This window comes from Furipterus horrens, unplaced genomic scaffold (genome assembly GCF_987537825.1).
Source record: "Furipterus horrens unplaced genomic scaffold, mFurHor1.1.pri manual_scaffold_10, whole genome shotgun sequence".
In the NCBI taxonomy this organism is placed as follows: domain Eukaryota; kingdom Metazoa; phylum Chordata; class Mammalia; order Chiroptera; family Furipteridae; genus Furipterus; species Furipterus horrens.
In genome coordinates this window covers 63,649,340-63,663,134 of record NW_028327180.1, presented here as the reverse complement: position 1 = coordinate 63,663,134, position 13,795 = coordinate 63,649,340, and the positions used below count along the sequence as shown (strand labels likewise).

The 13,795-nt window shown below is 43.8% G+C and overlaps 1 protein-coding gene across 4 annotated transcripts in view; it reads right to left on the bottom strand.

The window, feature by feature from the left end:
• ZNF346 (zinc finger protein 346) overlaps positions 1 to 13,405 on the bottom strand; it is a 29,664-nt gene extending 16,259 nt beyond the window's left edge. For 2 of the 4 annotated variants that reach the window (XM_090287940.1, XM_090287943.1), the window contains exons 1-5: positions 13,195 to 13,405; positions 7,363 to 7,466; positions 6,708 to 6,800; positions 4,898 to 5,042; positions 955 to 1,188 (exon numbers count right to left, since the gene is read on the bottom strand). In XM_090287940.1, the coding sequence (XP_090144066.1) occupies positions 955 to 1,188; positions 4,898 to 5,042; positions 6,708 to 6,800; positions 7,363 to 7,466; positions 13,195 to 13,369 (751 nt within the window). In that variant the 5' untranslated portion in view covers positions 13,370 to 13,405. The remainder of the gene's footprint in view (positions 1 to 954; positions 1,189 to 4,897; positions 5,043 to 6,707; positions 6,801 to 7,362; positions 7,467 to 13,194) is intronic. The other 2 variants (XM_090287942.1, XM_090287944.1) reach the window with 2 other exon arrangements.
• Positions 13,406 to 13,795: the final 390 nt, after the last annotated feature.

Genomic DNA, 13,795 nt, shown 5'->3' with positions numbered 1-13,795 from the left:
CTCCCCTTGCCCATAGTGGTCAGGGATGTCTGACATCCATGTGTTCACCTCTTCAGCACTTTGGGAAGAGCACAGATGACTCTGAGAAGCAGCTTCCCTGTGGCCAAGTTGTTGGTACCTGGATGCCATGAGGTGTTGACTATATGGTGCTGGATCTGCATGGCCTGGGGAGGAAGCCCTGAGGACCAACACACGCTCACAAGGCTCCTGAGACAGGAACTGAGTCAGTCTTGGTCACTATTGAACGTCAATTAGGAGACACAGTAAGTGCTCAATAAATACTGACTGGCTGAATGAAATAGTAATCTCGCCTCTCCCCTCCCTTACAGCAGGTGCCTAATAGTTGCTGTGATGGGAAGGGCTCCTCACTTTCCATGAACCCTCACTCCTGTGGTGCCGATGCGTGAGGCATCGTGAGCATTGTGAGGCCAGTGGAGCAGTGATATGCGGAGTCAGAACACTCTCCTTCTCCAGGTTACCCAGGAACCCAGGCAGGCGGCAGCCGCTGGGGAAGGAGAGGCCCCGAGGACACTGAAATCTGGCAGAAGCTGCTGAGGCCTTAGCAGAAGGAATGTGGACAACAGGGAGTTTAAATCAGAGGTTGCAAACTGGTGGTCCTTGGCCCAAATTTCATAGGGTTTAACATTAAAAAACATTAGTCGCCCATTTAAAAATAAGTAGCATTCTTATTCAAATCTGGCTTCTAGATTTTTTTTTGTCAAATGGACAGATATGGTGAAAACTGGCTAGAGCTGGCTAGGAGAGGACTGCATGCTTTGGCTGACCACATCCCCTCGGGGCCCTTCCCCTTGTCTAAATATATCCTACCTGGCTTGGCAGGTGTTTGAGTTTGCCATGCCTGCCTCAGGAGACCTTGGGAGGAAAGCCATAGCCTTGGTGGTTCAGCCCTGACCCAGCCACAGCTGTGGGCTGGGCCCCCTTAGGCCTCCTTACCTGATGAGTCGGTGACAGCAGGGTCTGCCAGCCGCCCATAGTGTGCCATGAGCTTGAGCTTGGTCTCCTGTTTCCTGTGTTTCTTGCCCACATAATGTTGTTGAGCCATGACAGGGTCGTTAAAAGTCGCGTGGCAGAGGCTGCAGAACTTGTCTGGGTCTATCACCTCTCTATTTTGGTGCGAGGCTAAGGTGGAGGCCACAAGGAAAGGGTTTGTAAGGCGTTTCGACAGAGCTGTGGTGAGAGAGTGCAAACAGAAACAATGAAAAAAACCAGAAGGTGCCAGGCTTTTGAGAACGCTGAATGCAGATGAAGGCTGGTCACTAGTTAGTCACACTTGCACATGTGGCCCTGCCAGTGTGAATCACACAGTGAGAGCTGCAAAGATTTGGGGGAGCTACTTCGTTCAATGGCTTTAACTACTATAGGCACATGAATCTCAATTTTCTCACAGTCTGGAAGCTCAGCACTTCTGCTATCAAGTTGCCAAATGACAACAGACTAAAGATGGTACATGCTCGTAGTCTTTTTATCCTTCGGAATTCCCCAGAACTTCACAGTTTAGGCATTTTATTCCCATCCTCACAGTACCCCAGTTAGTGAGCTAGGAGTCAATGCGCAGGTGTAGAAACTGAGGGTTTGAGGCAACCGTACTGGGCTGAGGTGGGAAGAGAAGAGGATGACAGTAACAATTTGTTACATGCTTTGTTCTCAGAACCGTTCCATGAATAAGGTATCATTTTGCTACATTACAGAGAAAAACAGGCTCACAGGTGAAATGACTTACCCAAGACCACCCAGCAAGCAAGTGGAACCCAGGTCTGTGTGATCCTAAAGACCATGCCCTCATGGCTCTCCCAGGCTGCCAGTATGGCAAGGAGACCTGAAGACTACAGTTCACTAGCTTTGGTCAGTGAATCCCATTAATCTGAGCCTAGTACAGGCATATATGTTAGCCCCCTGTGGATGAGCAGATGTCCTTCCTACTGCTGACTGCAGGCAGCTGCTGCCTTATAAAGTGGATGCCATGACTCACTGTTGAGGCCACATGGCTGGAATGATGTGGATCTAGTAACTATTGCTTTAAAAATGTGACCTAGAATCCCCACCAATGGTGGAGGAAGGGTGGGGCTCAGCAGCACTCACAGGGGGCTCAGGTGCTCTTTCATCTGGGTACCACTTCAATGGGAGGAAGTTGGAAGGATTTTAACAAGCCAGAAGAAACTTGCTGGCTTCTCCCAGTGATTTTCCAATATAGGGAATCTCAATTTCTCTGGCTATCATTTCGGCAAGTCACTCCCAAAGTAATGTACATGTTGTAGAATATTTAATAATGAGAAAAATATTCAGCATGTGGTGTTGAGTTAAAAAGATCATACAGAAATCTGTTTCTTATGTCCTCAATTCTGTAAAACGACAAAAAGCATAATGATGATGTATGAAAAAAAGAGTAAAAGGGTGCTTTTTCAGTATTTTCAACTCTTTTACAATGAATGTAAATTTTTGACATCAGAAAAGAGGTAATAGTTGACATAAAGGTCATTCTTTAACAGATACTGAAGAGAAGCATCAAAGGTGAATGGTTAAGTCAAGGTAGAAGAACCACTTGGTGGACGGCCAATGGACATGAGAGCTAAGAGGAGTCATCTCCAAGGAAACAGCTTGCAATGTGGAAAGAGTATTCCATATAGATGTTTACTATGGAGTTATTTATAAATACCAAAAAGGGGAGGAGGAAACATTAGAGGAATGGTTAAATGTGGTATGATGAGATATTTTATAGTCATTCAAAATGTTTATAAAAATGTTTTTAATAACATAAGGGAAACACAAATGAAAGGACTATAAAAGAAAACTGCACACACAATATGATTATGACATTGTGAAAAGATACACAGTTTATACATGTGTACTGGTATTTTGAAATGTAGAATTTGGGTGAAATTTTACTTTTCTCTTTGTACTTTTGCATTGTTTTGAACTAGAATTATTCATGGTGAGTATGCATCGTTTTTATAAAAATAAGATTATTTAGCCCTGGCTGGTGTGGCTCAGTGGGTCACTGGTTCAATTCCCTGTCAGGGCAAATGCTTGGGTTGTGGACCAGGTCCTCAGTTGGGGGCATGCGAGAGGCAATCACACATTGATGTTTCTCTCCTTCTTTCTCTCTTTTTTCCCCTCATTCTAAAAATAAATAAAATCTTTTAAAAAAAGATCATTTAAAGTATTGTGTGTTTATATGTAATATACATGGATTTAATCTACATATAGATAAAACAGATATACACACATACACATAACAAAAGATTATAGAAGACACAGTGGTTTTCTCTGGTAAAATTATGGGTACTTTTATCTATATTTCCATATTTTCTACAACATGCTTATATTACTTTTATGTTAAAGTGTTTAATTTCAGAAATATAGTTACAAACTCATGTAATAACAGGAAATGTGATTAAACCACAACAGAATGCATGCATGATGATCACAACTATATAAAAACACATATGCATGTGGCAAAGGCTGGAAGTGGGTATAAATAAATAACCTTTTGAATATGTAATCTTTGGGACCATGCATATTCCAGGGAATTTTCCCATTTATGGAAAGATAAGTCCATATAAAGATAAGTGAGTAGTGACCTTATGAAGTTTTCTTCTTAAGCTGGTTTCTTGGCCTAATGTTTAATCTTTTTGGTACCATGAACTGTATGAGAAGCAAGGCCAAGGAAATGCCCCAGGTGGTGGATGCCTGCACTGGAGGGGGGAATTCCACTCACTGGCTACCTTAACGATGGTGATAATACTAACAAGAGTAGCTGTTGTTTACTGGCCATCTGTTATGTCCTAGGTTCCTTATGTTTATATATATTATTTCATCCTTACAACTTATGAAATAGAAAGTATTATTGACATTTTATGGGTGAGGAAACTCAGGCATGAAGAAGTCAAGTCATAGATGGTAAATGACAGCCCTGGAACTTAAACCTGGGTGTCTGTAAGTTCAAAGTCCATATTCTGGTGTTTCGGAGCATGAATAACTAGATTCGGGTGCGATAAGAGGATATAATTATAAGTGATTTTCTTACTCTGTCTTCAAAGTCTTCTAAAACATTGTTGTCTTGTTTTTATAATATAGTAATATAAAAAAGGATAGTAAGTATTATAGACAGTATAGTCTATTTGTTGGTCCAAAATGGAGAGAAGTGAAAATTACAAAGAAAAAATAAAGAACTTTCACTATTGACTAACTGCCATTAGCAGAGGTTAAAAAATCCCAGCAAAAAAAAAAAAAAAAATCCCAGAAAGTCAGGAGTTAATGAGATGAAAGTGAGAGCCCAGTCCTGACAAGCTAGAAGGGGCTTCTTTAGAAGTCACTTTAGGGAGTGAAAGGAGTCACAGCAGTTGCAAACATAGCTTGCTGAGCAGCAGTGGCTGCACTGAAGTATTCAGCTTTGAAAGGCAAGTCCCTGTCTTGAGGAGAAGAGGCGACTTTGAGGATTACAGTGAGCAGGGCATAACCTGAGCACACAAAAAAGACAAGGTTTTAGCTTTCAACTTGGAAGACATGGTAATACGGGCAGATGGATGCTGGGAGGGAGAACCTAAGTGGGTGGGGTAGGCAGCAGGATGCTTTAGCGTGGGCAGGCCTGGAGGACTCTGGCACTCCCAAGTCATAGTATTAGTTGGAACAAAAGCTCAGGGCTAAGAAGCTTCTACAGGGAAAAACTGATGTAACCAAAGAAATGCAGATTAGGTGAGCACAACTCTGAGGCTGCATTTTAACAAAGCTGTGTCTACTTTAGTATATTTAAGGGCTCTCAAAAGTAGTCCAACCTCTCCAGGTCTGTGGCCCCAGTGAGCATTTCTGGGAGCATCTGGCTTTGGTGCCCTGAGGATGGGAGGGGTCCCAATATAGCACTACTCAGGAAAAAGAGTACCTTCCACCTTAGTGGATTGCTGCTTCAGCTTTAAGTTCTTTGCGTGGGTCTTCCCCAGGTAGTGCGACTGGGCCACGACAGGGGAGGAAAAGGTCATGTTACAGATGGGGCAGCACTGGTTCTTGTCTTTGCTTCTGCTGCTCTTCTGGTTGGAAGAAAGAACATAGGTCTGATCATGTCACTGCCCGGCCAGAAAACCTTCCATGGTTCCCCACTGCCCACAGGAGAATGGGCACTCAAGGCCCCCTTCGCACACTGCCCCAACCTACCTTTCTGGATTCTTCTCCAGCTAACTCATCCCCGGTTCTACTCACCATTCCCCACTTGATACTCTGTGGCTTTCTTGCTTTGCTTGGGCCATTCTGGTTGCCTAGAATGATCTTCCCTCTTTTCCTGCCTGGTGTATGTCTGCTTAGCCTTCAAAGCACCGATTAAATATCACCTCTCCAGGGAGACGTTTAGTCAAGAAAATCATTCAATAAACAATTACCAAGCCACTTTGTGAGGATTCCAGAAAGACTTCTGTTCCTCCTCTGTACTCCCAAAGTGCCTGAAATAGACCTCTCTAGCATAACACTTGTCACCCTGAACTGACAGCACCAGAGTTTGGGAGACTTTCCTGTGAACTCAAGCTCAATGTTATGAGCATGGCCTGTTTGACTCATCTTTGTTTCCTATCCTGCTGGAGTCTGGCACACAGCAGATCACTGGGTTTTATTTGTTGATCATGATTACTGGAAAACAAGACAGCATTTTAAACCTTGGCACTATCGACATTTGGGGCTGGATTATTCTTTATTAGGGGGTGGGGAGGAGTCTGCGATCTTATTTGAACTACTGGGCCACCCCAAGTTGAAGGAACCGAAACACAAAGAGGTGAAATGACTTGCCGGGGTTATAGCGTTGATCCTGACTTTTAAAATTCTAAACGATAAGGAGAAGGACAGCCAGGGGATCAGTCTAGTGAACTGGAGAAGGAATGAGCATGGCCCCTCCAAACCCGTGGTTGCTGAAATAGGAGGCAGTTTGTAAACTCATCGAAGATCCACTAGGAATTAAAAATTTACCTGACAAAACCCTTAAGAGGTAGGAATTACTATTTCCATTTTATGGGTGAAGGACACAGAGGTTAAGTGATTACCCAAAGTCATCTAACCAGTAAGTTGCAGAGCTAGTACCGAGCCCTAGTCTGCTGACTTCTTATCCCAAGATGTTTGCATAGCCTTCCATGGGACAAAAATTATGGTACCCCTGAGGGGTTACGGTTATTTGGCATTATTCCCATAGCAGTTAACTATCTCTAAGCCAAAAAGCAAATGTGTTTACACTTCTATCAGAGCAGGCATCTGGGAAGACGTTCTTTCCACTTGTTTATTCAAAACATTCAAGTGCTGAACTCAGCTCTGCTTCCCTGTCTCAGGAAAGCAAGTGGCCTGGCTTCCTTCCACTCTGTGTCCTGGAGTAGTGAATGGGCAGCTTCTTATCCCACTCTAGGAAACTGCCGGAGGGTAATACTCAGCAATGGCTCCATTTACTGGGCTCCTAGCGTGTGCTGGTTCTGGGCCTGGGTACTTTTTCCTTCCCTCATGTTAGTCTGGAAAATCCTAAACCATAGTTTATGCTAGCATCCTCACTTTTATGGAGGAAGAAATAAGGCTCAGAGAAGTACTAAGACTTGCCCAAGTCACAGGACAGGGCTGGGATTTGAAGCCAAGCCAGTCTGACTCAAAGCCCGTTCTCTTTTTACCACACCAACCTGCCGGCCGGCTTCAACAGGAAGCAAGCGGTCTCAGCATGGCAGCTGGATTACCTGATCTGAGTCTAGCTTCTTCGTTTCCCCCTTTAATGTCTCCATTCCATGGATTGCTAGGTATCTCTTCACTTTGTTGGCATGCTTTTTGCTCTGCAAGAACCCAGGAAAAAGATCAAAGATAGCCAAATGCCATTTCATGTGTAAGGCACTCAAAAATAATTGCTAGGTTTTCACCTGATTCATTCTCACAAAACTTTTGAGCAGGAGAGGGTGTGGAAAGAAACCTAGTTTATTGAGTTCCTGCTCTGTTCAAGGCACTTTACATGCTGTCAAATCTCATCTTCACAATAACCTACGAGAAAATGATCATCATCTCTGTCTTACAGATGAGGAAATGGAGGCTGAGGATGGTGAAGTTTCTTGCCCAAGGTGAGTAGCAGAGCTGTGAATCAAACTCTGGTCTATTTAAAGCCAAAGCGTATACTTTCTACTATACGAGTTACAAAGAAAGATATACGCATAATGATCCTGATTTGGATGCGAGAAATGAGACTTGGAAAAATTAAGTTAGTCTTCAAGTTACAGTCAACATGCATGGAGGCAAGGTCTGGGTGGCTAAAAGGAATTGCAGCTCACTGTGCAAGCCAGGGAGAAGTGAGGGCATGGAACTGGGGCTGGAGAATAAAGCTGTTCTAAAGGTACTATGGCGTACCTGGTAGTGTGCCAGCTTCTGGGACTCCGAAATGAGCAAGGCGCAGCACACCTTACACTGGGTGCTGGTGAAGAGACATTGGTTCTTCTGGATCATGTGCTCCACTGCAGAGAGGAAAACAAAAAATTTCCGAGTTAAAAATCTGCTTTAATGTCTTCGAACTGTGCTTCAAGTGCAGGCACAGAGTAAAGCAATGCCATACTAGTCTGTATCTTGGCAAACCTGTCACTCTTCCCCTGCTGCTTTCCTGACTCATGTTACATTCTTACACCATCTTTACTATTTCTTTATAATTTTATGTAAGCCAACTTTATTTACTAAATAGTTCTTTAAAAAATTTTAACCGAGATAGGACATATAACATTATATTCAAGTGTACAATATATTGATTCAATATTTGTATATATTGCGAAACGATTACAATAAGTCTAACTAACATTTGTCACTACAGAGCTACAATATTTTCTTGTTATGAGAACTTTCCAGATCTACTCTCTCAACAACTTTTAAAAAAATTGAATTTAGAGACAGAGAGAGGAAAGAAGAGGGGTGGGGAGAGGGAGAGAGAGAGAGATAAAGAGAAAGTGAGGAAGTGCACAGAAGAGATTTGTTGTCCCACTTATGTATACATTCATTGGTTGTTTCTTTTATGTGCCCTGACCTGGGATCAAACCCACGATCTTGGCAAGTCAGGACAATGCTCTAACCAACTGAGCTACCTGGTCAGGGCAGCAGCTTTCAAATATACAATACAGATTTATTAACTATAGTTACCATGCTGTACAAGTATGTTCTTTTAAAAAGGAATCTTTAGCCCTGGCTGGTGTGGCTCAATGGATTGAGTGTGAGCCTGCGAACCAAAATGTCGCCGGTTCAATTCACAGCCAGGGCACATGCCTGGGCTGCAGGTTCCCAGTTGGTAGCATGTGAGAGGCAACCTATCGATGTATCTATCGCACACTGATGTTTCTCTCCCTTTCTTTCTCCCTTCCTTCTCTAAAAATAACTAATAAAACCTTAAAAAATATTAAAAAGTAAAATAAAAAAGGAATCTTTAGATCATGAACTTAAATGTAATAGATACCAATAAAAATGAAATAATTCTAGCCAGATACTGGCACCAGAGGCTTAGCGCTCTCCCTAAAAAGAACAATAAGAAAGCAGCAACTGGGAAAAGAGGTTTTTAAGACAGGGTGCACCCAACTGAGACTTCTTCCCTGTTAGAACTGGAAGGATTGAAAGACTTGAAAAGGGAATCATTTTCTCACTGTTCTTTTAAAAAAGTTATTATAATAATACATCTGTATCTTTTATTATTTGAGGAACATTTTCAGTGGAATTAAAAATAAAGCAACCTCGCCCTGGCTGGTATGGCTGAGTGGACTGAGCGCCAGCCTGTGAACCAAAGGGTCGCTGGTTCGATTCCCAGTCAGGGCACATGCCTGGGTTGCAAGCCAGGTCCCCAGTTGGGAGCGCGTGAGAGGAAACCACACATTGTTTCTCTCCCTTCCTTCCCATGTCTCAAAAAAAAAAAAAAAAAAAAAAAAAAGCCCTGGCTGGTGTGGCTCGGTGAATTGACTACTGGCCTATGAACTGAAGGGTCACTGGTTCAATTCCCAGTCAAGGCACGTGCCTTCGTTGCAGGCCAGGTCCTCAGTTGGGGGTGCACAAAAGGCAACCAAACATTGATGTTTCTCTCCCTCTCTCTCCCCCGCTTCCCCTCTCTCTAAAAATAAATAAATAAATAAAATAAAAATAAATAAATAAAGCAACCTTTGCCCTGGCCTGGTAGCTCAGTTGGTTAGAATGTCGTCCCAATCAATAGACCAGGTTTGTGGGTTGGATCCCCAGTCAGGGCACATACAAGAATCAACAACAAATGACTGCATAAATAAGTGGAATAACAAACTGATGTCTGTCTTTCTCTAATATCAATAAATAAAAATTAAAAAAAATAGATGAGCAGATAAAACAATTAAGGGATATTTACACAGTGGAATACTACTTGGCCATAAAAAGAAAATTTTAACTTTTACAACAGCATGGATGAACCTGGAGAATATTGTGCTAAGTGAAATAAGCCAGTCAGAGAAAGACAAATACCATATGATTTCATTCATATGTGGAATCTAATGAACAAACTGAACTAACAAGGAAAATGAGAACAGACTTATAGATGGAGAGCAGGTGACAGCTAGTGGGGAGGGAGGTGAGGGGGTTGAGGGATCGAGCAAAGAGGAAAACGGACTCATGGACATGTACAACAGTGTGGTGATTGCTGGGGGGAGGGGGCTATAAGGGGACTAAATGGTAATGGAAAAAAAATACAATGAAGATTAAAAATATAGAGCAACCTTCAAATTTGCTCCACTAAAAGATAAAAAGCATTTTTCTTTTTATTCTAAAAGATTTTTTAAAAAATTCATTTGAGAGAGAGAGGAAGGGAGAGACACAGAGAGAGAAACATCGATTTGTTGTTCCACTTATTTATGCATTTATTGATTGCTTCTTGTATGTGCCCTGTCCAGGAACTGAACATGCAACCTTGGCATATCAGAATGATGCTCTAACCAACTGAGCTATCCAGCTAGGGCCAATAGCGTTTTCTTATTATTTAAATTTACATTGGTGTATACAGCAGTACACACAGAACTGGTTAGAAAGTTGTTTTGGGGTTTAATTATTAAAAGACTAGAACATTCTTTTTGTATGGAAAGAATGTTTCTGTTTATTACAGAAACATTAAAATTGGTTTTATTTATTTAAAAAAATTTTATTTATTCTTAGAGAAAGGGGAAGGGAGGGATAAAGAGAAAAACATCAATGTGTGGTTCCCTCTTGAGCGCCCCCAACTGGGGACTTGGCCTGCAACCCAGATATGTACCCTGAACTGAACTGTCAAACCTTTGGTTAGCAGACTGGCACTCAATCCACTGAACCACACCAGCTGGGGCTGGTTTTCTTTTAAATGAATCAGAAGATGTGAAAAGAAATTTTGGAGGATAGGTATCAATTCGAAGATGGTGCTGATGAGGAAAGGTAAATTAATTCTATTCTTACATAGTAAACACAAACATTATCTAATACCAGCTAAATGTTTAAAGTACAAATCATAATTAGGAACTTGGGCTCCCTAGGCATCCTGACTTGAGTTCAAATCCCTCTGCTGTTACTTACTAGCTCTGTGATTTTGCAAAAAGCACTTAATCTCCATCCCAGTTTTTTTTCTTTTTGTTTGTTTTTTGGTATAAAATGGGAGCACTGGTAACATGTATCTCATAGAATGGTTTTTCCCTTGGTTTTCTATATAAATTCACTTAGCACTGTGCCTGGCCTAATATATGCTCAATTTCAATGTTATTGTCAAATTATTTTCTGGGCCCCATGGTTCTGAGCAAATTATTTCCTATACTGTACCTATGATGATATTTCTTAATCTAAAACTGAGTAACTTAAAATTTTTCTCACTATTCTTGTTAAAGATTAAAAAACAATTTTTTTTTTTTTTTTAATTAGAGAGAGGGGGAGGGAGAAAGAGAGGGAGAGAAATATTGATTGGTTACCTCTCACATACCCCCAACCCAGGCAAGTAACCTGACCAGGAATCGAACTGGTGACCTTTTGGTTTGTGGGATGACACCCAATCCACTGGCCCACACCAATCAGGGCTTTTCTCATTATTCTTATTATGACTTTGAAACATCTGAAATCACCTTATTACACAAGTTCCACTGTAGGAAACCATGGTATTACCATGTTCTTAACTGTTGGGTGTCAAGAACAAAACCTTGCCTTTTGGGAAGGGAGTAACGCCTCCCTCACCCAGGGCATGAGTTCTAACATGACACAAATAACCCAAGGGAGGGCAGAATCCAGGCCACTGAGAGGACGGCAAACCCATGTTTTTGGTCATCTACTTTGGACCAAAAAGTGGTCCAGATGCCCTGGAGGGAGATTCTTGGTAGACAACTTTTAATGTAACTCTTTCTATTTCACTAGATCTAAAGCTTATCTATGCCAGCCCTTTTGGGCAGAAGGGTTGTTGACTGGCTATATTTGTGCCTCTTGGGTTTCTTGTTAATTTCCCCATTTTCTCCTATAGTGCTTGGCAAATTTTTGTGAAAGACTTCAACTGCCTCAGCTATGCTCAGAGAAACCAAGGGAAGTTGACCTGTGAATACATCTGGACCAGAGCTTTTTAAATTCTCACCTGAGGATATGTTTATTGCTTTTAGAGAAAGGGAGGGAGGGAGAGAGGTTGATGCTTCCTAGAATGGTCTTCATGACATTCTGCCCCATCACTCTCTACCACTTACTTTGTTTTCATAGCACTTCTCACTCTCTGTCCCTATCTTGTTTTTTAATTTATTTTGTACTCTTTCTTATTTGTTGGTATGGCACATAGAGGTGTTCTGAATATATGCCTGTGCACTGTGTGAGTGTGCTGTCTGAGTCCACAGATGATGGGAGCTTGGACTAGGCAGGGTGGCAATGGATCTGGAATCACATTGTTGGATCAGATATTCAATTTCCTAGTTTGGGTGGATGGGGGTGCTGAAGAAAAGAGAGAATTCAGGATATATCCTAGGTTTTGAACTTGAGAAACTGAACAGATGAAATGAGGACTGGAGGAAGACAGCTTTGGAGGAGAAATTAAAGACTTTTTTCCAGTTATGTTAAATGTGAGTGGTCAATATATGGTTAGAGATGTCAAGTAGTCACCTGGAGTTTCAGGCATGGAGCTCCAAGGAGAAGTCATAGCTGGAGATATAAATTAGGAATCATCAGTCTATCAATCATACTTAAAGCTGTGACCTGAAAGAGTATCCTAGTGTAGATTAAAAGGAAAGAGGTTCTGAGCCTTTTTCTGGACAGACCTTGTATACCAGGGCATAGGTCTGTGTACCACCGTAAACTGAAACAGAGTCCTTGGATGTGGTAAGAAATTCTATTCTATCTCTGGGAAACCAGTTCACAGGCAACAAATTAAACTTCCCAGTCTGCTCAGCAAGCAAACTGACCACTAGAGAAACCTGACTGCCATGCAGAGCAACGGACAGGCTTGCACAGAAGCCCACGTAGCTAGTGCATTTTTGGGTAGTTAAGCAGCTAGTTCTGCTAAGGACAGTGAAGACGATCGCCGGCCAGGTCAGGGTAGCTCTTTCCATCCCCTCTAATTTGTCTTAACCGCTGCCAGGTAAAATGCAGAGCAAGCTGCGAAGCTTGTTTCTCAGGCTCCTGGCCTGGGCATCTCATAAAAGGTAGAGACCACACAACTAGAAACAGAGGTAAGCCAGGGCTAGTCGCCAAGGCCAGGAGGAACTAGGGGGTGAGAAAAAGGCCCTCTAGAACCCTTGGAAGTGTGGGACATGAAAGAGGGGAGGCTAGAGACAGTAGGGGTGGTGGAGCTGGAGACTGGGACGGTGGAGTCAGGGAGAAACGGTGGGGGAGCTACGGTCTGGCGGGAGCGGTTCTGTGGGTCTATCGGAAGGCGTGGAGAGCGATTACAGCCCACGAGCTTGGAAGGAGCGGCGCTCTGGGGGGTGAAGACGGCGGGGCAGTAACATGCGCGGCCCGTGTCCATTTGCACGCGAGTCCCGATTTCCCGCGGCCTCGATTTTCTGCAGCTGGCCCCCAGTGCCCGGGCCTGACGGGGTGTACGAGGCCGGGAGTCCCGGGGTGAGTCACACGAGGGGGAGGCCCGGGAGCCAGGGGGTGTGACCGTAGCCCCGGGGACTGGCCCGCGTTCTGGCCCGCGCTTCCGCCACTCCTCGCGCAACGAACGGGCCGGCGAGACGCTCCCTTCCTCGGAGACCTTACCCCCAGACTCACCTTCCTCCCTCCCCACTGGTTGGGCCCCAGACACGGCTTCCCACAGTTGGCACGCCCTCTCGCGGTCGGATCGCAGGCCGTCCGGTTCCCGGCCCTCCCGCTCCTCCGAGCTGTTGTAGGGCCGGGCCCCTCCGCTGCCCGTGGCCTCCACCGTGCCCAACCCGGGATATTCCATCTTCCCCGCAAACCCAAACCGGCAGATAGCCGCTTATGAACCTTGGTCTCGCGAGAAGTGGCTGAGAGGGTGACTTTGCCTGGCAGCAAATCTCGCGAGGTTGGGAGCTGCAGCTCGTGTTCCCGTGCCCGCCCTGGCGGTTCTTTTGCTGGGTGGCTGCCTAGAGTGTAGGGTCGTGTGGTGTAGGCTGGGAAGGTGGTCTGCAGGTCTACAGCAGCCCTTTTCTTTCTGGACTGGGTCGTGCAGTCCTGGACCCAGGGCTCTCTCTTTGCTCACGGTCAGCCTTTGGCACTTCTCATTTCGTTCTCATTGAAGGGTCTGTTAATGTGGCAATATTTTCCCCATTTCACTGGTAAGGAAACTGAGGCCCAGAACCTAGAAGTGGTTTACTCAAGAGTCACTACTGCCCTAATGGGTGTGGCTTGG